This window comes from Musa acuminata, chromosome BXJ2-9, assembly GCF_036884655.1.
Source record: "Musa acuminata AAA Group cultivar baxijiao chromosome BXJ2-9, Cavendish_Baxijiao_AAA, whole genome shotgun sequence".
Taxonomy (NCBI): domain Eukaryota; kingdom Viridiplantae; phylum Streptophyta; class Magnoliopsida; order Zingiberales; family Musaceae; genus Musa; species Musa acuminata.
Window position 1 is genome coordinate 47948717 of NC_088346.1, and position 26532 is coordinate 47975248.

Here is a 26532-nt window from a genome sequence, read left to right on the forward strand (position 1 = left end):
TGGAAATGGTACAGACTTTGCCCTGTAGATTATGACAAACAACATCAATGGCAATTAAGATCTGACTTGCACCAAATATGAGATTGCTACTGTAACTACTCTAGTCTTTGCCCTCGGTTCTATTGCAACAAAACAAGGGTACATATCAGAACCCAGACATTAGCAGTGTTGTGTAATTAGTGATCATTGATCACTCATTGATGACAAAATTAAGGGGGTACAAACATAAGACACATCATCATCCCATGATATCACTTATCATTGAACCATGAAGATACATTTGCAGGTAGATAGTGATATAAGTGCTAATTAGAGCTGGTCTCCACAACAACAGGATCAACACAGGAAAACAGGCAGCTATAGAAATCTGGCAAACAAGAAAACAAGAATGTCGTTGAAAATTAAAATTACATCAGAATCAACTCCATCCTGATGGGGAGCAGCTGAACTGAGCAGAGCAATAGCTACACTTTGTTTCTTCAAGTCACAGGTTCTGCATCTGAACATTTCTTTTTACACTTCAAAGTCCAAGTGCATTGAGGTTAACAGGATCAAGACTTGAGACTCATAGAGACTTTTCCCTATAAACACCCAGTCTCTAGAAAAGGACTACATCTGGTCTTATCTTTCCTCACTCTATTGCTTCTTACCCTGGGTCCATATACAGAACGAACTAGCACATGCATACAGAAGACCGACATACTTGGTACATTAAAACAGTGAATCAAGGTACAAGTAATTCCGCAGGCGACTATACTGTAAAAGACTACCATAAGTTCTATCCCATACACCAACAAAAAGAGCTTCTGTATCCGGGCTGAATGACATGCCTGAGATTTCACCAAAGAAGTCCAGCTCTTGTTGCTTGTTGTACCCACTCCCAACATCAAAGATGTGAACAAAATCTGCAGGCTCTGCCATCGCCAAAAACCGACCATCTGATGTGAAGCGAATTGATCTGATGGCACCAAGATTGCCTCTCAATACAGCGACAGACTTTGAGAGATTTCTGACATCCCAAACCCTGCAGGTCTTATCCTGGTTACCAGTGGCAAATGTTTGGCCATCGGGATTCCATGCTGATGCAAAAGAGAAGTCCACATGTCCTTGTAATTTATGGACAGTCTGCAAGAACCAAAGGTTACAAACTTATTTTCATTCAAGTCTCAAGTTTCAAATGCTCTTAAAATGTGGTGGCATGAATTATTTTTGGTAATATTTTATTATTGAAGGTTTTCATCTGCTTTTGAATTCAAAAATTACACAAGAAAATTGGTAACGATGCCACATATAAAATCAAAGGAAAAGTGTCTTTTTTATAGTCTAGGTTGTACTCATGAATCAAAAAACACCTCTTCCTCCAATTTAGAAGTGACAGTTGCCACTTGTAATCACCATGATATATATATATATATATATATATATATATATATATATATATATATATACACACACACACACACGCACACACACACACACTCATTTTTGAACTGTCGATGATGGTTCTGGTCATTCTATTCCCAGTTCTGATCTCATCATGAGCAACACTTACTACTAACCTTTCCAGTATGAGCATCCACCAGCATTCCGTCAGGATCATCTCCCACAATTACAAGAATCTTTCCATCAGGACTAAGTGATGTATGCTGCAAAAACAATAAGACATGAGTACTTATGTGAATTATCTGCAACTAAATGAGAAATTAGTGACTGACACAAACAAAATACCCAACATCAAATTCCAGGGTACTAGCATGACAGATATGAACATGGTTTATGTCATCAAAAGTGCAGCACAACTAGAAGTGACACTAAGAACAGAGTAATGGGATATCTACATCAACATTACCAGAAGTCTATGGTTGTTTCACCCTGATTAATAATTAACCAAAACAAAAGCCACTACAAATCGACCAAGCCACTTTCTTATCCAAACAACTTAAAAATAAGGAATAATCACAATAGATAAGGCTACACAAAGAAACACTTGGAACTCACATTCACTGGCCACTGAAAGTGGAAATGCTTGCAAAGCTGACACTTCTCCAAGTCAAAATCTCGTATTCCACAGTCATTATTTGAAGACATGAAGTGAACAGCACCACTGAAAAAAGTTACAGCATCAATTCAGAAAAAGTACAGATGCAATGAAATCAGAGTGCCAGGAAAGACAAATTACCTGGAACTATCATAAATGTCCAATGCGTTAGTGATTGCATTGTCATCATATGTTGTACGGCAGCAAAAGCTTATTCCTTTCCGATCTAAAAACTGTTTCCCAAATCATCAGGTAACATTATCTTTAGAATAATGGTGTAAACATATCAGCAATGTGATGCATCAGATGGAAGGCTACCACGTAAAATGCACCTCGGCAATATCAGAAATGATAAGTTTTACACAATTGAAGTTTCAAAAAACAATTTAGATATCTTTCATTAACTACTAAAGGATATAGGGATCGCACATAAGTGACAAATATCTCACTGGCTAATCTCGGAATATACAAGCTTCTGAGCAAGAAGACAAATACAGATTGTAGCTAGATTTAAACACATTATAAGTTAACAACTATATTAACAAGTATAACTACAAAATCAAATCCAACTATTTTACATATGGAAAAAGGATTTAGGAGTATAAGTTATTTCCAAACAATTCCAACCTATAGGTATAAAAAAATATCCAATAAGATTAAAGGGCACCACACTGATATGCATGTTCAAGATGAATATATGCCGTCAAAGTAATAGTAGCTTAAACATTTCTTATCAACAATTAAGAGTTTTAATCATAGATTACTTTTCATTGGCCAACACCAAGACTGCTGTAGCGAAGGCAGTTCTAATTTCTAACACATGTTGCAACACCACTAACACCTCACGAGGCATAGCATAATCCAATTAACTGGATAAGTATAGGTATCAGCTAAACTGTGAACAAGATGGCAGTGAGCACAGTTTTGAAAAAGGTTGTGGCTTAAGTCACATAAAAATCTTCCAACAAAGGATCAAAGAGTAGACACAAAAGTCTCATGCACACTACACCACACTGGATCCGTGGTACATGATCCATTGAGCCCACCAAAGCCACCCGAAGCACAAGTTTGAGGCTATCCATGGCAACGTTTGAAGTCACTTGTCGCTGATTGGACCAATGCAAGTCTGGTTTATATCGACATATCAACACATGTTATGTCAGTACATGCCACGATATCGAGAAGGAAGGAAGGAGGAAAGAAGGAGAACAAACACCCAGGTTAGCGAAGGGCAGTTTGAACAGCAGGTGGGCTGGCATTGCAAGGGACGCAAGCATCACAAGAGATAGAGATAGAGAGAAAGAGAGAGAGAGAGAGAGAGAGAGAGGAAAACCTAAATAAAAAAATAAAAAGAACTTGAATCAGAGCACACCAAACTGCCAAAAAAGGGCTGGTCTATGATGGTTCATCGCTGAACTGGCATATACCACCAAGTATGTAAGGGCTGGCCCAACTGATTCATTGTTGAACCAATATATACCACCCGGTATATAAGTGTTGGCCCATGCCGGTTCATCATTGAACTAGTACATACTTCTTATCCAACTTTCCCCGGCATCATCAATGATTCCATATCACCATGAGAATGGTTTGCAATACCGTACCGTACCACTCAGTACAGGTGGTATGTAACGATCCTATAAAGAACCGGTATGGATAGTACATCGGTACATCTTAGTGTACCGTGTGTCAGTATGCTCGGTACATACCGTACTGACAGCTGATCGGTATACCGGTACAGTACGGTATTCAGAACCTTGCATGAGATGACGCTTTTTGTTAAACCATAAAGCAATATGTTACAAATTAAACTTGCAATCTTTAAAAAGTTAAGGGAAACAGGTTGGTCATATTTGTGCCTCAATAATAATAGCAAAAACTATTCTGATAAAGGACAGCTGAATGGCACCTTAGTCAAAGAATAGCACATAAGTAGAAATATCTCATCATTAATACATCTTCAAGGTACCACAGACTTAAACAAACATAAATGGAGAAGAAAAAGAACAAAGAAAATCACCTTACAGATAAGTTCTCCTTGAAATCCTCCTGCCACAAGCAACTTGTCTTTAACGGCCAGCGTACTAACTTGGATCTGAGAAAATCCTTCCAACAAGCTTCCTGGGAGCCTCTGCAGCCAAAGACAAGAACTTGTGTACGCTTAGCTTTGAAGTGAATCACAGATCAAAATGTTACAAGTAAATATATACAGTTATCAGAAATCATCAATCAAGCACATTAAAAAAAGGATAATAGATGAAGAGAACACACCTCCTCTGGTGCTATGTGTCCCGAAACATTCATAACTTCATATTTCTCACCGCTTAGTGCAGACCAGTGAAGCACAGACGAGTTTGACATTAAGTACACATCATGCTTTGATGTAGCCCAAACCAAATTTCTCAGCTGCAGTTTTGTAATATATTCAAGCCAGGTAAGTTCAATGTTTGGTACCAAACTTCAACAATAATAAGAACAATAAACAGAACAAAACCTAGGCTCATATGATGCAATAAACTAACAAAGTCTATCCTGCATAGAGTTAAACAGCCTAAAACATTAAACTTTTCAAAAGCATACTGTCCAGGATTTATATAGATGGACATAAACAATTAAACATATTCAAGGAACAGTGAGAAAGCAAGGTCATCTTCAACATGCCAGCAACAATCATATTTCCAACATGAACTATGATACTTCCACATAGCACAATTGCATGATTTTGGAGTTTCTTTTTTTTTTTTATTCTCCAATTGCTCTTACTATCCAGGATGATTGACATCAAACATATCTCCCATAGTCCAACAGCAAGTTGACATGGATGCATATCTGGATGAATATGGCATTATGCAGTATGACTTCTAAGTCAGGTTCTAAAAAGTTCACCTATAAAGATATTGGCAAGTTGGATAAAGTACCATGCAGGGTCATCCACAAGAACCAGCAACTTTCTCATTCTTTTATGAAAAAGAAAAAAAAGGAACGAGCAGCTTTTATAAAACTAAATACCTGTGTGATGAGCATTTGTCCAATAGTTATGTCCTAGCTTGCATTGGATAGGATAATAAGAAGCATCATTTATTTCCAACTAGTCAAGGTTGCCATTTAGCCCCATGGAAGAAAATGTCTTTCATAATACCTTGCCTTTGTTTCTTAACAAGGTCATCATCATCTTTTTCAGAATCTTATGGAAACTCTAGTTAAATTGTCTGTGTTCTCCTTATAGTTGCGCTCAAGTCATTTTGGTATAAAAACAACAGAAACGCAACAATAAACTTCCATCAATCATTTGGCACTCACTCGTTTTCAGAATTTTATTAAATAAGTTTGACATTAACCCTCTATGTCTGAAAATCCTAAAGGATGTGCAGCGCCAGTTGCCTTATTTTCATCTATGCATCTTCATCATTTGACAATAACTTTAATTTCCAACCTTGCAGTATGGCCAAGATCTAATTATGCTGAAAACTTGATTAGTTGATCCTACTGAATAACTAATTAAACTAATTCCTCCATCTTTATTAATTTATAACTTATTTCAACTTTTATGATATTTCCTAAATCATTACTTTATTTTTACCTTTAGCAAGCCGCCCTCAGTTTCGATGCTCAAATTATTAAAACTAGCAACATAAGCTTCTATTCAAGCATTATTGCATGGAACTGAATTATAGATCCACTGTTCCAGAACCAACTCCCTATTGGTGAAGCTATTATTGTCAGACTGTTTAATGAATTCTCTTTAATGCAATTAGACACCTCAATCTATGAGTTATTGATGTTGTCTTTTTCGTGTTGGATTTGCTTGCCTGCTATGTTATGCACAAAATCAATTAGATTTTGCAAGTTTCTTGAATTCCAAGATCTAGTTTCACGTTCCTCTCTAATTGTCTATTGCAATTTCTTACTCAAAACACCATATATCTATGTTCTGAGGGAAACTTAATCACAATGTAAAAATTATTTGCATCTCTACCTTTCATCCAAGCGAGGAAACTCTATTTGCTATGATTTTGACTTCTCTTATTCGTAAACTATATGAACTGCAAACTAAAAAAATCATACAACATGACAAAATCCATAACCATCTAAATTTTCCATGTATATCCATATTCTCATTGCACCACTAATCCTGAACCTATATATTTTTCTTAACATGTCCATACCATTTTAGATCATTTTCTCTCATTTTATTTTTTGTTGGGGTACAACTAAATCCTTACAACGTTCTTTTAGAAATACAAACCATGGTTCCAAAACATCCAATCCCAGCAGTTGCTAAATAAAAATGAGAGATGTTTGACAACTTCTAGGTAATAAACATTAAAAACCAAAAAATGTTGCTACATAACTCCTTTGGTTGTGGATATAGGCAAAATATCCACCAACATGTGCACCCAGACAATGTTGTTGCATCTTTCTATTCAAAATCTGCAAAGTTCAGCATACAGAAAACAAATTCCAATGCTAGTATCCCGGCACCAAGCCCCATGTAGTTGGAATATTCAAGATGAACATGTATAAAACTTAATGTGTTCCACTTCTTGCTCAAACAAGATGATCGAATGTCAACCTACACTTTTCTGGACTCCATTTTTTTATATGATCCATATCACCCATGTTAACCTCTGTTCACATAGAAACAAACACCAATTTATCTACTTACACTCTCTAGGGGCACTACAACAAAAACAACAACAACAAACAGTAATGTCCAAGCTAGTTGGGGTATGCTACATAGATTCATCCCACCATTATACTCTGTACAAGACAATATCTTTAGTTAAATAAAAAGTAACCAAATAACTTTTTATTATTTCTAGTAAGGTTTTCAAAAGTCTCCCACTATCTCTCTTCTCATGCCCACTAGTACTAATCTCTTTTTGTTGTTTCTGCTTGCACTTAGGGCCCTGATTTTTATACCCATGCTGTCTATGTTTCCATCTATTCATGTACAAACACAAAGCAAACAAGGCCTGGAAATTTTGCTGAACCACCAATAGACCAATGACAAAAAATAAAAATAAAATTATTCAGAAGAAGAGAAAGGTAAAGCTCAAAAAGAGCAAAATAAATATTGACATATAATCAATCACACACACACACACATAGCACATCACCCTCTTTTGAGAAAAAATAAAAATAAAAATATTCAGAAGAAGAGAAAGGGAAAGCTCAAAAAGAGCAAAATAAATATAGACATATAATCACACACACACATAGCACATCACCCTCTTGTATAAGGAAAACAAAGGTCACTAAGGGGAGGAAGAACATGACAAGAACAGTGGAAAAAACAAATAGGGACCATCAAATTGGGATTAGAGTCAGGGAACAAGACATTTGCATCATGCTTGAAGAACATGTTTAGCCAAGAAAAAAAAAAGTTAAGAAACCAGATATCAATATTATGCATTGCAAATTATAGATACTGAGATCTTGTAGTCCCTGAAGTCGAAGATCCACAAAATAAACAAGAGCTAGATAATTTGTTGCCCTAAATCATTAATACAAAATAAATAATTATTGTCTTCCATGATGATCGTCATTTCGCCCAGACCAGTATGAAATAGGTGGCACATACCGGTCCGAGTGTTGACCGATATGCAGACCCACCATGGATCTGTCCACCATCTAAAAGGGAAGTGGGAAACCCAGATTCCCACTTCTCACATGATCCCCACCTCCGCTTCTCACGCAAGTGTCGCCTCCACTTCTCATGCGAACACCTTTGCTTCTCATGTGAGTGCCGCCTCCACTTCTCACACAATCACTACGAGCCTGCAACTTCTCACCGCCACGCCCTCCGCTTGCCACGATCGATGTTGCACACTGCCACACAATCGATGCTTCTCACACAGGTGGCTACCGGTGACCTCCGCTTGCCACAATCTCACTGCACACCGCCATGTCTAAGGTAAGTCTCTTCTCCTCTTCCTCCTTCCCCCTCCTCTGCCGCTTCCTCTTCATCCCTCTTTCTTCCCCCCTTCACCATCCCTTACTCTTCTCCCTTTTTTCTTCCTCTTCGAAACACCGGTACTTACCGGTGTATTGTGTGTCGATACACTGGTATAAATCAGTACATACCAGCTCGACAAACCTCCAAGTCGAATCCGGTACCCGGTTTGACAAACCTTGGTCTTCCATCACCAAAGCATCCACTTCATTGACAATTAAAAAGCAAAAAAATTGCCTCCTACGCACCAAAGAATCCAAATTGAAAAAATATGCTTTCCAGCAAAACCTATTTGACTTGGCCATTTACAAAGTAATTGTCTTCACCTAATTTAGGTTATAATCAATTGTCTAAAATAATAATAACGAAACCCTCATAATATAATTAGCGACTAACTAGATTCAAATCAATAGAAAGGTCAAACCCAGATAAAAATAGAGCAAAATATAATTAACAAAATAGCGAAAGGTATTATGAACCACAGGTATAAGCCCAACAATGTACCAAATACACTCACCTGAAAATGAAGAATAGTTGATTTCACAGACCTTGTGTTTCGCTGGAACTCATAATAAATGCCACCTTTATCAGTTGGTTTGCAATCCTACATACATGATGAGCACTTGAGCATATAAAGGAGTGTAACAATAAAATGCAAAAACTAAGCTATTAGTTCATCAAAGCTTCATGCCTTTTCTGATGCTTCTCCAGAATTTGTAACATTTTCATAGTTTTTGTATTGTTCTAATCTGGTTTGCCTGTACCTCTCCCTTGTAATGCTTAGTGTACTCCATGGTATTCCCTGGATATCTTTTCCTTTCCTAGCTTGAGCGGAGGAAATATCAGATGCCCTTCCATTCTAACAAAATCGAAATTTCTTCCCAGTAAGTCATGAACAATAATCAGAAACAGAAACAATTTGAAAACAATAACAGCGGCAACCCAAGATATAATGATGAGAAGACCATTCTTAAAACTATTAAAAATATACAGCCGCGAAAGGTGGTTACAGAACAGATAATAAAAATCTCTAGAAGAAAAAACAACTTCGAAATAATGCTGGAAGAGAGATAAGCACACCAAAGGGCCATATTCTTCATCGTCAGAATCAGAATCGCCCAGACCCCTCCCTTGAAATTCTTCATACATGTCATCTTCTACATCACCCATGTCATAATCCTCTGCCATTTCAACCATATCATCACCACGATGAGGCTGCATTTAGTCTATGCCTCTGCCAAATCAAATTTCAAGTAAGATTGTTAAAGAGACTTTTCAACACTTCAAAAGGAAAAAGGGAAAATGTCCACTCATTCAGTTTCAATTTTAAAAACTTCTTGTGATCACCAAGATTCTAGCATTATTCCACAAAATGCCAATTTCATGAGATGCAACTTTATTCTCTGTCTTTCTTGGTCTATTTGAAGAAAAATTGTGAATAACATTTAGATAGCAGATTATGCATCACTCCTAAAGAAGAGATCCTGATATCAATGCCTAATGCTCATTAATAACATGAAACAAAATAAACAATAGTAGTAACTAAGAACTGGAATTAGCAGCTTAGTAGAAAATAAATACAAATGAGCATTAAAGTACCTTAGACAAAAAAATACTACTATCCATCCAGTGAACCAGGAGAAATCACCTAACACTACCTCATCACCTAATATGCAATAAACAGACATTATAAAACAATATATCCCAAAAAAAGAAAAATCAAGAAAAAGGGACCTGTCAATTCTTTCACGGTTACTCACTATACCCAATAAATTAATTATTCATTTACAGAAATCATTCTCATAGAAAGGAAAAAATCGTATAAAGAAAATTTATAAAAATGAAGGGTGTAGCATAACCTAATTCCAAAGCTTGGTAATCTAACAAAAAAGGATTGCAAGGATTCAAACGAATAAGGTGTTTCAAGCCATTATATGAAATCAAATACAAGTTAACTCCTTTCTTGAACGCATTTATCCAACGAGAAGCCAACCGAGAACGGAGAGTAACAATAAGAAGTGAAAGTCTACAAGCAAACACCCAATCAAGGCCGCTGGCATATAGACAGATCAGATCATCCAAATCCAAACAAAGATCAAGGGCCTTTTTGGCGTCCGCACCTATTTTAGGGTTCCGGAAGCCTTGAAATCTCGGTCGAGGCGATGATTGACATCAACGTAGGTCACGAATCCGAAGAATTGGACGCCTTCCGGCCGGAAACGGAACGAATCGCGGGAGACAAATATGACCGGCTGAGGGTTACAGTTGTTGTCTTTTTTTGTTGTTGTTGTTATTGTTCTATTTATTCGACGAGAAACAGAAAGCGAGTGAGAGATGTAATGGTCGGTATAAGGTACCGATTCGGCCGTCTGCGTTCAAATTACGGGATTGCCATTCTTGGGGTCAAAATAGTAATAGTATGTTTTCTTTTTCTTTTTCTTTTTTTTTTTGGAGATTGCTATTTACCACCTTTTTGGTTATTTACAAATAGGAGCTTAGCATTTAAAGTCCCTTCTCACTAATTATTCACAATCTTTTACTATTTGTAATTTTTTTAAAAATAAATAAAATAATATTTTATTATTCATGACATCTCTAATTTTGCTTTTATTCTTTTTTATTTTCATTCCCCATAGCCTCCATATTTGATCTAGAAGATGATATCTTTTATGCTATTAAAGAATGTACATAATTATAAAAATATTAAATTATTATAATAAATATCAAAATTATTTCTCTATCTCAACTTCATCATTTATCTTTTTTTGACATTTTAGGTCAATTCCATGTTAGGATGAAAAGAAAAGGAAGGGGAAAAGAGAAAAAAAAATTTATAGGGTCAAAATGAAAAGATTTTATTAAAATTAAGTTATTAATTGAGAGCATATATGTTCATGTACAAACAGATAACTTAAGAATATTCAAAGTTTTAGGATTATAATAAATAACAAAAAAGTTACAAATAATAATCTTCTATTTTAATAATTTGTATTATTTCTAAGTTGCTCTTTATAAATTGATATTTATGCTCTCAATTTATAACTCAATTTCAATAAAAAATTTTCCACTCATTACCTACACTTTTCTTTCTCTTTTTCTTTTTTTTTTCCTTCTTCTCCTCCTCTCAGCCACTGAAAATAACAAAAAAAATAAATAAATAATGAAATAGGACAATCTAAACATCAAAGAGGAGATAAGAAGAGCCATGATAGTAGTGTGCTGAGGTGAAAAGAAAAAAGAGACGTGAAAATGAAATTAAATGTGTTATAAATAGTAAAATATTATTTTTATTTATCTTTTAAGGAATTATGAATAGTAAGAAGTGGACTCTAAAAAAAAGCTATTTTTTTTTTTTTTGGGTAAATTTTTAGAAAAAGCTTTTAGTTCTAAGAATTTTTTATAGAGTGCCCCCATGTCCAAAAATTTTCATAAAGTACTCCTCTTCTCATAAAAGATAATTTTGCCCTTACCTCCGCCCTTACGCACCATCACCTCTGTCTTCACGTAGCCTCTGTAAGTGGGTCTCTAGTCATCTTCACATATAAGTCCCGCCCCTTGATCCTTTGCTTATTGCCTCATTCCACTCTTGACAACATTCACACACGACCCCGGCGGGGAGGGGGGGGGGGCAAGACAATGATGGACAAGTATCAAGTGGTGGCTTATATAGTTGCCAACATCATGGTGCTATAGTGGTTACTTAAGCTACCGAGGGATTATGGTGCAGACACGTGGTTGTACCCAATAACACCTTATGAAGTGGTTTCAACATATTTGTTTGGTATTAGAGATCAACAAAAACGAACGAGGACAATGAGCAGAGGGTGAAGGGTAATGCATAGAGATACAAGTAGCCAGAGGCACAAACATAATGGTAAAATTATTTTTTATGAAAGAATAAATGAACCATATGATTTTTTTAAACGTATATACTTTATAAGATTTTTTAAAATTAATTTTTTTTTGAAAATTTACCCTTCTTTTTTGTGTCAGATTTAGGGCTGATTACATGCGCGAATTAAACTCTAATTTTAGTTGGTGAATTACACGTATAAATAATAACTATAATTAAAGTGGTATACTCAATACTCACTATATAATTAGTGGATTAAGCTCTAATTTTAATTAGTCAATTCCATGTAACTAGAAATTAGAGACTCATACATTTTATGCTTATCCAACATGATCTAGAAAACAGAGTTACCTTACTACATATATAACATGGATTTTGTGAGCTACGAATTAGTCTTATGTCATTTGTAGTATAACTATTTTAACTATACGAAGTCAATTTTATATTATATTATCCAAAAAGTATTTGTCTAGATGTCTCCACGAGTTTACACCTTGGTGTGATGATGATGAAATCGTTCATGCATTCACGTTCACTAACTCATTTCTTTTCCTTCTCACTCTTTTCAGTACTACACAATGTTACAAGACGAACCATTGATTCACAAAATTAATTATCATACTAGTTGAAAAGTAATATGATCAAATCATCGAAGTGTGATGAACGTCTTTGGGTTACAATAAAAGTATACAAATATGTAATATACCGTATTAAAATATAAAAATAATCTTTATGTCAGGATTGAAATCAAATACTTAGATCTAATTTAACGATGCGTACCTTTTAATGCCAATGATAATTTAGGGAGAGAGTTGAAGAGAAAACTGTAATCTCTCAACTATGTTTGCTGTGAGATGAAGACATACGTCTGTGCGTGCTCTCAGTCCCTAGAGGTCCTGTTTATTTATAGACGGAAGCAGAAGATCTAGAATAAGATATTATGGGTCAAACCATCTAAGTATGATTCTATGATTGAACGTCTCTGGGTTACAATCCTGACAAAAAAAATAGTGTTTTTGTCCATCATTCATCTCCCAACCCATAAGTTATAATCCTAACTATAACAATGGTAGAAGAGTGAAAGTTTTCTAGATAATTTAATATTTCAAAGTACTGAATATATTTAGTAAACAAGGAGTTAAATATGTGGTGAAAGTAGTAAAAATACATCAAGTGTTTAAAAGTTTAATATGCTGTAGAATTTCTTGGTAATCATTGTTATTATTTATGTTACATATGTTACATTAAAATATGAAGAGACAAGGATGATATTTCCAGCCATAGACAAGGATAACTATGGAAAACCACAACTACTCATTGCTCGTCCTTGGTAGAATCATGATAGGCTTCAACCATTGCAGGTGATGTGGTGATGGATAAGCATGAAAAGAAACCCTACCAAAAAGCTGTCTCCGTAGACGTTGGTTTTTCTTGTCTGCAACTCCTTTTCTAACACTTTTTCTGATTCCTTTCGCCATTTGCTTTGTGGTCAGCTCATTTCAGGATGGTGAGGCTGACGCCACCGTCCTTTGGTGGCATATTGTGTCGTAGTAGTCTGTGGAGTAGAGAGGAAAGACACGACTTCCTGGGATAACATGATGATCTCATATGCTCGCTCATGGTTGTCTTATGACAATACTTTTATGTTACTTGTTGATGCTGACTAATCTAAGAGCTAATTGAGCTACTTAGATCTTTATTATAGCCGAGTATGATCTCTATAGGTTTCCTTTGGATATGTTTATATCATATTAAGTCATCCTTTCTAATTATACATCCATCTCATACTAAGAACATGAAATACCATACAGGTGATGTTGACATCAACTGAGCCTCAGTTTTGAATGTATCTATTCAGCTTGTTTTACTCATATTATTGGCATTTTGCTTCTCACTATATGTGGGGTTTTGGTGTGAATTATAGATCTTCCAACAATTTCAGCAGTCAAAAAATTGTAATAGAATCTATGATGATACAGAAAGGTATGCATTACTGTGAACTATGGAAGGTTTGAGACATTTCTTTTGTTCATTTTATGTGTGCTGAGACTAATAAATTCTAGTTGAACAATTAATGGCATGGTGAGAAAGATTGATGTGTTTATAAATACAATATTGTATCAAAACCATTTCTGTGCTTGTAAAAATCATAAACCAGACATCTAAAATATATGAAAAGAGCTAAAATAATCACCTGCAATTTCAAATCTCACATTTATTTTGTCTTCTACAACTTTCTAAGAAAACTGAAGAGTTATAGTTGAAGGTAACATCACAAACTTATGTCCACTAATTGAGGAAGTTTCTCTTCCAAAAAGGGAGGAATTTTCTAGAAAGACAAGCACAAATCATACTTTTGCCTAAACTGATGCAGACAGCTTGTTATTTAGGGATGTCCAAAAGGAATAGTGATATAGATCTTAATACACAGTAATCAAACATTAAGGATCCATCTTCAAATTAATATATTATACAAACTGATCACACCTACACTTTTTACACAGCTTAAAAATGTGAATGAGAAGATTGGCCTGAACAAAATAGCAATTGATGCAAATGCAGAGCCAAAAAAATGTAACCCGAGTTTGTGAAAGGCCTTATTCATCAAGAGGAACCCATTCTAGTACTAGTTGGATCTCTCCACACTCCACATTCTGTAGCTTTAGGAACACCTCTTGTTTTATCTTCCCATCAACTATGTTGACAGTGCTGTCCTTGATGAGTGCATTGTCGCTTGTTTTGAACCACCTGCCAATCTGCATGTTTTCAAGAAGCTCAGCATCCCCAAAAGCCATTGCAGCTGTGATCATAGGCTGGAGATCAACCTCAGCCTCGCCCATTATGTCATCAGCAGAAAACATGTCGTGGTCGTATACTTGCTGTTTGAGAAGCAGAATAAAACAGGTTCATTTTAAGACAGACACAAGGCCTACTAATACTACAAGAGTTTTTAAGTTTCCATTAGAACTGGTAGATCTGAGTATTGAGAAGATGCAAAGTGCAAGTCATATGAAACTTAAGACAAACACAACTTATTTAGAAACAAAATGATAATAAAAAGCAAAGATGTCATCTATAAAGGTAATCCGCTCAAACTTCCTTATCAGGAAAGCCAACTTATACTTCAAACAGTGGACACTGGTGTAAGATCCATGACAAGATGAATAAACATTCTTACAGAAGTAGACATATATGCAGAGTTTCAGAGCTTTTACTCTGGAAAAATCAAAATTTGACTGTAATTGCAATGTTATTTTCCAGCCTTTGGTTCTGTAAGTCACATGCTGCTTCTGAGATGACAAATATTTGATACAAAAAGGAAGAAAAAAAAAAATCAAATGACAAATATTTTGGTTGTTTAACTGGAAAGGTTCTCATAATGGAAATACATATTTTGTTGGACAGAGGCAAACGAATGCACGTTGAACCCTAATATTATATAAATATACATCATATGATAAGGAACAAACATGGACTTGTAACTGAACTTAAAGCTATTCTTCATAATACAGGCCTTCCTTAATATAATGAATAAAGAATATCTGAAAATTTGACTTCATTGAACGAATATATTATAACATTAACACATTTAACAAAAAGGAAAGAACTTTCCTCATCCTATACAAAAGAACAACAACAATAATAACAACAACAACAAACGATTACATTTTACAGTCATTTATTTGGATTTCTATTGCCATTAGTCTATTAAGGGAAGTGTTTTTGGATGAATCAAGGATCATCATGTCCTTTGTCATATTGTCCAAGTCTTGTTTGGTCTTTCTTTTATCTCTCATGGAACTTTGAATCCCACTTGACTCGCTAGCATTACTAATGAATTTTATATTATATACTGGTACTAATTTATGCTGTACTCTGTTACTCCTAATTCTTGTAAAATATTCAGGATATGAACCTACCCACAGAAGCATGTCTTAATTTCTCAAGGAAAGTATCATAAGAAAGATAACACAGAGGCAGGAAAAGTTTTCCAAGAATAGTAAAAATAGACACAATAAGTTAACTCATTTGAATTTACCAGTTTCAAAGCTCCATAACATCGAGGAACTGAAAATTTGAGCTCTTCATTCCATACTGGATTCAAGTTGCTCTTTTTAACTGTAGTTTGGGCCCTCTGTAACAATCAGATGTCCAATGAAAATTGGAAGATAAGACAAAAATAGCAACATAAACTCCATGTAACAACTTTGTAATAATCAAAATAGTTTATATGCTAGAGATCAATAGCAAACCTGCTGCCCAAGGCTCAAAATAACATATGGATCACTAGTTAGCATATCTCTAACAGCTAAGTTTGATCCTCTGACTACTTTGACCTTCAACTCTCCAATAAATTTCCTCATATCCGCCTGTGATAATAATCAAAACCTCATTATTTTAGTTACTATTAGATTTACTGTTTGATTGATAGAGTACATTTAGCAGTGTGGCAGGTTGGTTATATCAGATGCATAATTGAGAGTGAGAACATATTTTTGTTGACAACTTCTTTAACTCCAAACAAAGAGTACAAGAATGGCTTACTGCCTTCTTTGAATTGTTGGACATGTAGCTGTGGTCCAAATTCTTTTCAGATTCAAATGTTCTGAAGGACATCTTTGAAGACACAATACGCAAACTTGGTTTCAAGAATTCTTGCAACTCATACTTAGACCTGCGGAAGAAAAGAAGTTCTCTTGAATGAGCGGTCACCCGACAATCTCTAGGCAAAATCCACTGTCTAATATAGTTTACCTTATAAATTGGCTCCGTTCTTCATTATTTGAGTCTGGTTTAGGCTTCCGAAAACCTTTAGGAAGAAAGGCCTCATAAATTGAGTTAGCATAAGAGTTCCCACCAACTTCAATGATGGAATCAGTGTCACTTTCAGTCCATTCATCTGATGTTAAAGGCAGCACCTGAATGTCAACAATAACAAATGAAACGAAAGCAACATCAGGAAAGTTCATATTACTACCGGAAAAAAATCCACAAACATGAATCTGATCAAGGTTCAACTATGAATACAGCCAAGTCAAACAACAATCAGCAGACAGAGACTGGGGCATAAGCATCTATTAAGTTAAACCCCCCACCTATAGACTATTTGGCTTTTACCTCGGACTAACTCACTATTTGTAAGTTCAATGTACAGGCATAAGAATCTACACATCTTGTACATCATGCTCCCAAGTTCCATGATTCATGTACAGAACATATACATTCTGAGTCAGTCAAAATTATGCTAGAAACTGGAATCCTACCAATTACTTGCATCACAAAAGAAATGAGATGGAATTAAGGATGAAAAAAACTAATATAAGTTCCTACATATTAAAACCTAATGCATGATGCTAATTGCTAAATCAAAGCCACATTTGAACACAGAATGTTGAATTCTGCTGGGAAAGAAAAATAATTTTAAAATCTCCAGAGTTGCAATCACTAAAAAATATGCAGCACCTTAGGAAACATCACATTAGGCATCACTAATAGTACCTTTGATATGTCTGCATCAAGACTCCTATGAACATCACTACATTTCAAGCATATAAAAACCCCAATGTTAGCTGACCTGCACAAACAAATTATTCGGGTCAGACTATGAACACATTGCACATCAGCTACATTAATATTATGCAAATGAAATGCCAGCCTTATGCCCAACTAAAGTCAATGGATATCATAGTCTTAATCATGATTCGTCTTACTGATCCGTATCACTGTACCGACCAGCTATCAGTACGGTATATACCAAGTTATACCGAATCATATCAAGTGTACCAACACATGGTACATGAGGGTGTACCGATGTTGAGGGTGTACCAATGTACCACCCCTACCGGTCTCCTATCGGACCGGTACATACCGCCCATACTAAGCGGTATGTCACGGTACAGCGAACCTTAGCTCTTAACAATTTACCCAATCAAATGTTTAATTCTTGTTTAGTATAAAAATGAAATTTTCAATCATCAAGTTCCTTGCAATAATTATACATGACATAAGTTCAAAACACATCAACTAAAATCTGGTCATTTCTGCAATTGTACATGAGACAGATGTTTCTGAACATTCTACAACAACATAGACATCTCAACAATGACAGGATACTAGTACTTACGCCCATTTCGGATCTGGAGCACTACAATCTGCACAAATTCGATTATCACTTTTGAGCATAAGCTCCTTTAGTTTCCTCATTATACCTGTTATTAGAATAAGGAAGCATAAAACTTAGCTGGTTTCTGAGACAAGTATAAAAACTTCACATAGTTTTCAAAATTGTGTTAATGAGTCAAAATGAACATAGTAATGAACATAATACAGAAATGCTATGAAGGAATTTATACAGAAGTAATCCAGGTTACGACAAAGCTGCATGAATATGTGTGACTTTGTTGAACAGAATCAGCAATATATGTTAATTTCCAAAAAGCTACAACATTCCTACTAACTAATAATGACCATAAACCAAGTGGCAGGCCCTTTCAGTTAGGTTCTCTGTGAGAAAGATTGGAGCCATAAAAATAAATGTTACATCAAGCTATAAACATAAGAACCTTGATCTTCTCCTACGAATACAAAGAAAAAGTTGATCGATAGGCCCTAGGCCATATGGATAATAGAAATCCCATGGTCTTCTTAGTCCTACCATTTGCACAAACCAATGCTACTGGTTACTACCAGTAATCATAGATATAGCTTATTTCTTCTCCTTTGTCATCTTCTCACTAATATGTAAATCTTCATCCAAATTCTCTTGATCTAGCAAAAATCAAGGTGATTGAGACCTTGATCTCAGATACAAATAAGTTGCTAAGATGTCATGTCCTTCCACAATAGCTTCTAAAAATTAGCTGGCACTAGGATCTGGCACATGTACAGTAGCATCTGATTTCCTCATAATAGAACAAATTTGAATTAGGATGAGACTTAGTTCAGATCCAAAATAAGCAGCAAAACAAATAATTACAAAATAAAATCTACCATGGACGAAGAATATCAGATTTAAATAACAAATATGATTATCCTTGTAGATTTCTGCATTTAAATTTAGCCTTAAGGAACACACTCTAGTGTGTAACTACCAATAATCAAAGACGAGCATACGACATAAAGCATCTTCTAATGTGCACCTGAGACAGGCTTCTCAGGCCTGTAATAGCGATTACTCATATCTTCAGTTTGAGAAACTTGATATTCCGCAACAGAGAACTTTATCTGCAACATGAAAAATAAAAAAAGAAAATAGTACTGACTAACTAATTTCAGGAATAGTCAACATAACATTTTGAAGTTAATAACATAATTTAACAATAAAACAACACAGCACATCGTTCAATTGTATTGACACTACAAAAGTTTCCTGGTGAACATACGTGCTGTTTATGAGAAAACATAAACGTTGCAGAAAAGAAAAAGAAAAAACAAATAATCAGAATCTTCATAAACTTGTGAATCAAACAAAGAAATATTTCACATTTAATTACATAACAGTGAATCGTATTGGCACTACACAAGTTTCCTGGTGAACATACCTGCTATTTATGAGAAAACATTGCAAAAAAGAAAAGAAAAATCAACTAATAGGAGTCTTCATAAAGTTGGGACTCAAACAAATCTACATTTAATTATATAAAAAATACAGATCTACTGGAGTTTTACTAAACCTAAATAGACGATCATGATTAATGGCCCCAAAAGGCGTTTCTGATGCAATCATGAGATTTACATCAACTAAAGGCATAAATGTAGGACTCAACCACCGCTTCTTCCTCGAAAGACATATCACCTTCAACTCAGAACCATTATCGCTAAAGAACCACCTATTCCTCATGTTCAAATCTTCTATCTATCATGATCAACTTCCAATGAGGCACTAAAAGAGTAAAAACCATGAAATTTCAATCTCTTCCCCAACAGAAGCGATCAAAACTCAGTGAATGGCTCCAAAAGACAAACTTTAAACATCAAAAGCCAAGTCCCTTCAGTCCAAAATTCAGAACAAGGATCAGATCTCAAAGATACAAAGGATCAAATACAGGCAGCCGGGTCTTACCAAAGAAGAGGAGAAACGAGCGTTGTTTACTCCGAAACGAAGGAGATTGAGCAGCAGATAGAACGCAGATCGATCTTCCCGGACAATCTAAATCGTGATTTGATCGACAGCCGTGTCTTCCAGAATCGAGCTTCAGCAGACGCGGATGGTTTGAACTCCGTGTCTCTAGAAGACTTCTCAATGATCGGAAATGACCACCGAATCCACCGTGTAGAAACCAGACCGGGCCTGGTTCAAGGCATGTTAAATTGACCGGCCGAACCGGTTCTTGAAGAAATAGATAAATTGAATCGAACCGGGCTGACCCAAAAAAATTCTAGGAAGAATCAGATGCAATTTATAATAGAATTAGAAGGAATTATGATCATAAAGCAGGTAATTGACTATAAAATTTTAAATTTATGAAGTATTTATTATAAATTATTAATGGATACACTTTAATTTGTCGAGGGTGAACACAAAGATGACAAGGGTAATCGCGAACCAGTGGTGGACCAAACCGGGTCGGTAGGGATGTAATGTTCTATGAAGTGGGCAATTTAATTAAGGAGGTTGGTTTCTTGGCGCATCTTGCCTACATAAGGGGACATGAAGATATTAATTTAGCTGGCTTTTAGGTAGTGTGACAGCGAATTCTATGGCAACAATGCGAATTCAATGTTCATCTTATAATGCGCACATAGCATTTGACAAGGGACTTATGGTCAATTTAGATTGGTCAATTATGAAGGATGATTAACAATATGGTCCATTTGTTACAGCAGATGAGGAGGACTTGTTCTCTATTCTGTACAACTTTGAAGTATGTGTTTCGAGAATGGATGGATTCGTTTCTTTTAATATATTATTATTTTATGTAACTCTATGCATGTGAAATCTCATTTTATTTTTGAATATAAAAATATTATCTTCGTGACTTGATTGTCATTTAATTCAATAATTTTTAATGGAAATGTCCAAACTTGCATTTGTTAATCCCCATTTAAATATTAGTCTGGAAGTGATATATTTGTTTCTTTTATTGTAAAATATTGATTTGATGATTATGTATTTTATAAGTTTTTTTTAAGTGTTAGCTAATCTAAAATAGTAAAAATTTTATCATATCATTGAAAACCTTATCATCAAAACTCATGTTTCATAAAATAGTTTCTTATTTTAAAATTTTATTATATGGGTTAATTATATATTCTCTATTAACTAATTACTTTTAGTATTCTGATCCTTATATTTTTAAAAATTATAATTAAGATCCTTATACGTACCAAAGTAAAACGTTTAACCTTTATTTTTTTTTATACCGTCCACTCTACTAAATGAAATATTGTATGATTTATCATTGGATATGTAGTATCGATAAAATCGAAGGTGCGAGAAGAAATGAGATTAAATATTTCAGTTTCGTTCAGGGATAGTAATATAATTTTTAAAAATATAAAAAATCAAAATATTAAAAAAATAATTATAAAAAATAATATGTAATTAGCCCTCTTTTAATCAGACTCTTTGGACTCTCTCTGGTCATTGATGAAGCTTAAAAATATCAATCAATAAATCCTGTCCAACTTATAGATGGAATGACAGTAATTGAAAATTAAGATAGTAGCAGATGAAATATTGTGTATTTACATGTAATAATACTGCTATCTTCTGCAACTGGATGCTCCCAAAGAATCATAAATTCCCACCATACTATCAAATCAAGTCCAAGACATATGAAATGGTTCACCAAATCTGCAATTGACTTCTGTAATGAAAATTCTGCAACTGGTGTCCATCAACCATGGATGGGGCTGACTCCAATTTCTAATCATCAATCCAAGATCATAGATGTACAAATACAGAACACAGAAGAAGAAATCTCAATTCTCAGCTGATTGCAGAATTCATTACAGAATCGATGAAGAGAACAGAGTTATGCTGTACATATTTATGTATTATATATATTTCGTCGTCCCCTCTTATTATTCCTTACAGAGTTGGTGAGGGAAACAGAGGCTACCACGCGAAGAGATCTTACAGCAGAGCTCAAACTTTGTGGAAAGAGGAAGAAGAAGAGAAAGCAGAAAACATTAGTATAAAGGATGCAGTTTCTTCGGACTTCCCTCATGGCAATCACAGTCCTCAAGAACATGTGCTGCAGACTCCATAGCCGCCGTCGCAGTCGCTGCCGGTGCCGTCACAGAAGCCGGCGGTCCCGATGAAGACCGGGTTCCCACGGCCGCTCCGTCGGCGCTTCTTGGGCCCGTCGGCGTCGTCGACGCAGGTGAATATGATCCAAGAGATGATGGAGAGCCATAAGATGATCACACAGTACAAGGCTTCTCCTCCGAAACCTTCCGTCCCCATCGCTTCCATACCCATGTCTCCCTCTCTGCTTAGGTTCCAAGCTTTCCCTCGGCCGAGAGGGTGTATTTATACGAGGTGCTGCGTGTGGGTTGGTTCTCGGGGGAGTGCCGACTCTTGCCGTCTCTCGTACGCTCACCCTGTCAGCGAATTGACCGAGCGTGGCGTGTCGGATGGGGCCAAGGAAGTGTTTGCTTAAGAGCTAAGAGAGGCGTTGGATTTCCGAGTGGTAATAAGGTTTGTTAATGAACTCTTTGACGTGATCAAGCTCTTATCCTCTCACAAACTGTTGGCGTTCCACTGGGTTTCTCGGTGTGAGCGCAGAGTTCTTGTGAAGCAACCGCCTCAGTCCATTTCATGGACGTAACACTCGATTGCAGACTCATTAAACACCAACAAAGACAAGCGTCGGATGGCTCCACCCCGCAGATTAATGCCACCGCCTCACCGAAGAAGAAGACGAGTGCTCATGCGGGTCACACCCGCACCCATTATTGGCCTACTGAGGGAGACTGATGACAATGACATTTTTTATGATCAGCTCCACATAGCGAGCTTGTGAAGTTGAAAGAATAAAATTAATTAGGTAAAAAATAATTTGGTTCCCACACTTTTCATGACTCTTAAACACTATGTTTGTCTTGTGTTGCTTTCTGTTCTTTCAGACCAAAGGAAACCTGCAACTCTTTTGAGGTCAAGCAGCGGTAGGTGGCAGGTGATGCTAGATTTCTACCCAATGCATTAATGGAGTAGCTGAGGGGATGGCCAAAGCCTTGGACTTGAAGGTGACATTTGACATCTTGTTGTTGCTGTTGGTGTTTCCCTCGCCAGAAACTAAAATCTATACTCATTTGGTCAAAATGTTGAACATCATTGGGTCAAACTATTCAGCATAAATCAGAACCCTCTCCTTCATCTATATACTATCATGGTGATTTGAGTATTTTCTTGTATGCATGATCTATTATTTGGTATGTCAAATATAAGTTAATAAATTTTCAGATTTAATACAAATTAATTATAGATTATCTTTTATAATTAATTATCTTCAGTATTTTGATTCTTATATTTTTAAAAATTATATTATGATCTCTATATTTATAAAGTTAATTTTATAATTAGTTTTATCTTATTTTGATTTATCATGTAGTATTTTTATCAATAGAAATATGATTAAATATTTTATTTTTATAATTATATAATAATATTTTTTAAGATATGAATATCATCTTTCCACTATCATTCTCATCACCATAGAAAAGAATATTTTCGCAATGAAGATTTTTGTCAACTCTAATATATTTAGTATTAATATTTACATTACGAGTATAATAATCATCGATACTATTAACAATAGTGGTAGAATCTATCCCGATAAACTTTAATATTGTGTTGATATCTAACTATCGTATATATGTTTTATCAATATCTCCTTCGCTAATTAATCAGCATATTATTGGAATCCATTTTCATTAACAATTATTAAATTTTTTTCTTGAAAGGTAATTTATATTCCTCACTTTGTGCTCTTCCACCTATATCTGCAATATATTTTTCCTGAGACAATAACCATCACAATCGAAATCGATGACCAACTCTATAATCGTGGCATATGACGATTTCGGATAGCAAGGTGCAATCTTAATCATATCTGGAGAAAGAGTCACTTAGGAAGCAAATGGACATACTTGCTGTAGGTTCGTACCTCTCCTTGGAGCTCACTTATGCCTCAGGATTCGTGCCATGACATTAGATTGACGCCAACCACTTGTAATATGTGCATTGAGCTCTCGCATGGTGGGTCCTGGTCAAACGGTTGTACCTAATCCCTTCATGAAGTAGACATGGCAACCAACCGGACCACTCCCAAACCCAACCACATATTATATATATATATATATATATATATATATACACCTCACAATCTTCTTTTTTTTTTTTCATTCTTCGAGGTATAAAAATATATTATAAATTAAAAAAAGGGAGAACTCTTCTTTTTTTTGAACTACTTAAACCCACATTTTGTAACTTCGAATTATCGAGTATTAGAGGGACTGGTTGGAAAACCTCCATTGACCCCGATTTTCGTGTAGGTACTATCTTGGGAGTATAATAATTCAACCTTAGGAGTGCAATACTTTCACCTTAGAGCCATCTCGGATAATCCTGCCCACATAGGTCTGAACCATATCGAGCTAATCAAGACATTAGCGATATTTTTCTATAATATTTTGATGCTAGAAGGAGGGTCCAATGTCGTAGGAACATCTACCTACCAACTCTCTCAACAAACGTTCCAACGAGGAGTCCCCGCCTTTAACCCATAGCACTTTTAATTAGGAGGTAACTTGTATCCTTTCCATAAGTGGATATGTCCACCATGATAGGAAAACATGAGATCCGCTACGGTGGAGAAGGGACATTAAATTCGCCACGATGAAAAGAAAATTTGAGACCCGTCAAGGTGGGAAGACTTGAGATCCGCTGCTATGGAGAAAGGATATGAAATCTATCATGGTGAAATATAGATTTTAAGCTCACCATAATGGAAAGACCCGAGATTCGCTACGATGGAGAAGGGACATGAAATATGCCATGGTGGAAAAAAGATTTAAAGCCCACCACGATGGGAAGACCCGAGATCCAATACAATGGAGAAGGGACATGAAATCCACAATGGTGGAAAGAAGATTTAAAGCTCACCATGGTAGAAAGTCCCAAGATCCATTATACGGAGAAGGAACATGAAATCTACCACGACAAAAAGAAGATTTGAAACTCACCATAGTGGAAATACTTGAGATCCGCTATGACGGAGAAGAGACTTGAAATCTGCCATGGCAGAAAGAAGATTTGAAGCTCACCATGATGAGAAGACTTGAGATCCGCTACGACAAAGAAGAGACATGAAATCCACCATAGCTGAAAGAAGATTTGAAGCTTGCCATGGTGGGAAGGCTCGAGATATGCAATGGTAGAGAAGGGATATACAATCCTCTATGACGAAAAGAAGATTTAAAGTCCGCCATGATGAAAAACCCGACCCATATCAAGATAAATATGTTACGATGAAGGTAGAAGGCCGAATGTGCCCAAGATATATAAGTTAAGAAAATCCAATCGACAACAAAATAAATCCACTACGATGGAGGTGCAAGGCCAAATGCTCACGAGATGCGTGAATCAGGAAAACCTGATCAACACTAAAATAAATTTGCTATGACGGAGACACAAGGATGAATGCACCTAAGACGTGTGAGTTAGGAAAACCCAATCAACATCAAAATAAATCTGCTATGGTGGAGGTGCAAGGCTGAATAGGCCCGAGATGGGTGAATCGAAAAAACTCAATTAGCACTAGAATAGCTCTGCTATAACGGAGGTGCAAAGTCGAATATGCATGATACGTGTGAGTTGGGAAGACCCAATCAACATTAAAATAAATCTGCTACGATAGAGGTGAAAGGATGAATACGCCTAAGACACGTGAGCCAGTAAAACCCGACCAACACCAAAATATGCTGGCATGTGTTGCACTGTGACGAAAAGTGGAGTAGGGAGCACCGATGTAAACAAGGGCAACTTATGATGATTGAACTAATTGGGGAGAAACCAGAAGCTAACAATGTAGACTTCGATCATAAATGTATGAATTCTAATGAAGATGTTGGACTTATCATACATACAATATATGTATTAGCTGACTACTCTAACCCGTAAACTATAGAAGTTTGAGGAATTTTGGAATATCAATATATTATAGTTTTGATTGATATTGGTAACACTAATAATTTTATGTACAATAAGGTTGCTGACCGATTGACCTACCACATTGAAGGCTGTGACAAATTCGAAGTAAAGGTCACTGATGGATGGATTCTAACTTGTGGTAACAAATGTTCGAAGATAAAGTTGATTATAGAGGGTCAAGAGTTGCTTGTGGACTTCTTTTTGCTACTCTTGGAAGACTTCGAAGTGGTGTTTGAAATTGAATAACTATCAACCCTAGTTGATGTTTTTTGAAATTTTTCTAAAGTAATTATGAAGTTTTTTATTAATGAAAAGTAGGTGATCCTAAAAGGAAGACATGGAAATAAGGTCACAACTGCCACTAGCCATTGAGTGAAGAGAGTTTTTCCGAAGACCATAACGATTACTATACCGAAAGATCGACCTATTGCTTACACTATCAAGAAGTAGAGACCATATTTACATGATTAACAGATTATGATGCGCCGTAGATACCTTATGACTGAAGTGCTAAAAGAGAAGCTCCC

General features: G+C 35.7%; 2 protein-coding genes across 4 annotated transcripts; both read right to left on the reverse strand.

The window, feature by feature from the left end:
- Positions 1-394: 394 nt before the first annotated feature.
- Positions 395-10308, reverse strand: LOC135623749 (uncharacterized WD repeat-containing protein C2A9.03-like). 2 transcript variants are annotated; one of them, XM_065127024.1, is made up of 10 exons: positions 10115-10308; positions 9075-9228; positions 8686-8853; positions 8512-8598; positions 4310-4444; positions 4059-4169; positions 2180-2271; positions 1999-2104; positions 1560-1646; positions 395-1125 (listed from the first exon to the last, which is right to left on the reverse strand). In XM_065127024.1, the coding sequence occupies exons 2-10, from the start codon at positions 9213-9215 to the stop codon at positions 712-714; spliced, it is 1341 nt and encodes a 446-aa protein (XP_064983096.1). In that variant the 5' UTR covers positions 9216-9228; positions 10115-10308; the 3' UTR covers positions 395-711. The 2 variants fall into 2 exon arrangements, with proteins under 2 accessions (XP_064983096.1, XP_064983097.1); XM_065127025.1 differs by lacking the exon at positions 10115-10308 and having other exon boundaries at positions 8759-8853; positions 9075-9215.
- Positions 10309-14261: 3953 nt separating this feature from the next.
- LOC135623750 (ADP-ribosylation factor GTPase-activating protein AGD12-like) lies at positions 14262-20092 on the reverse strand. Of its 2 annotated transcripts, none has more exons than XM_065127029.1 (9): positions 19910-20092; positions 18987-19071; positions 17972-18056; positions 17347-17422; positions 16603-16766; positions 16396-16522; positions 16101-16217; positions 15887-15982; positions 14262-14726 (listed from the first exon to the last, which is right to left on the reverse strand). In XM_065127029.1, exons 2-9 carry the CDS (start codon positions 19024-19026, stop codon positions 14445-14447), a joined length of 987 nt encoding a protein of 328 aa, XP_064983101.1. In that variant the 5' UTR covers positions 19027-19071; positions 19910-20092; the 3' UTR covers positions 14262-14444. The 2 variants fall into 2 exon arrangements, with proteins under 2 accessions (XP_064983101.1, XP_064983100.1); XM_065127028.1 differs by having other exon boundaries at positions 16393-16522; positions 19910-20090.
- Between the last annotated feature and the right edge of the window lie 6440 nt (positions 20093-26532).

Bases quoted from the DNA above. Each gene is read 5' to 3' on its own strand.
- LOC135623750 (XM_065127028.1), bottom strand. From the start codon at position 19,026: ATGAGTAATCGCTATTACAGGCCTGAGAAGCCTGTCTCAG. The intron at 16,523-16,602 runs GTAAACTATATT...TTTCTTCCGCAG, and splicing joins GAACGGAGCCAATTTATAAG to GTCTAAGTATGAGTTGCAAG. The intron at 14,727-15,886 runs GTAAATTCAAAT...CTTCTCAAACAG, and splicing joins GTTATGGAGCTTTGAAACTG to CAAGTATACGACCACGACAT.
- LOC135623749 (XM_065127024.1), bottom strand. From the start codon at position 9,215: ATGCAGCCTCATCGTGGTGATGATATGGTTGAAATGGCAGAGGATTAT. The intron at 4,445-8,511 runs GTGAGTGTATTT...ACAAAACTGCAG, and splicing joins CAACTATTCTTCATTTTCAG to CTGAGAAATTTGGTTTGGGC. The intron at 1,126-1,559 runs GTTAGTAGTAAG...TGGTTCTTGCAG, and splicing joins TGGATGCTCATACTGGAAAG to ACTGTCCATAAATTACAAGG.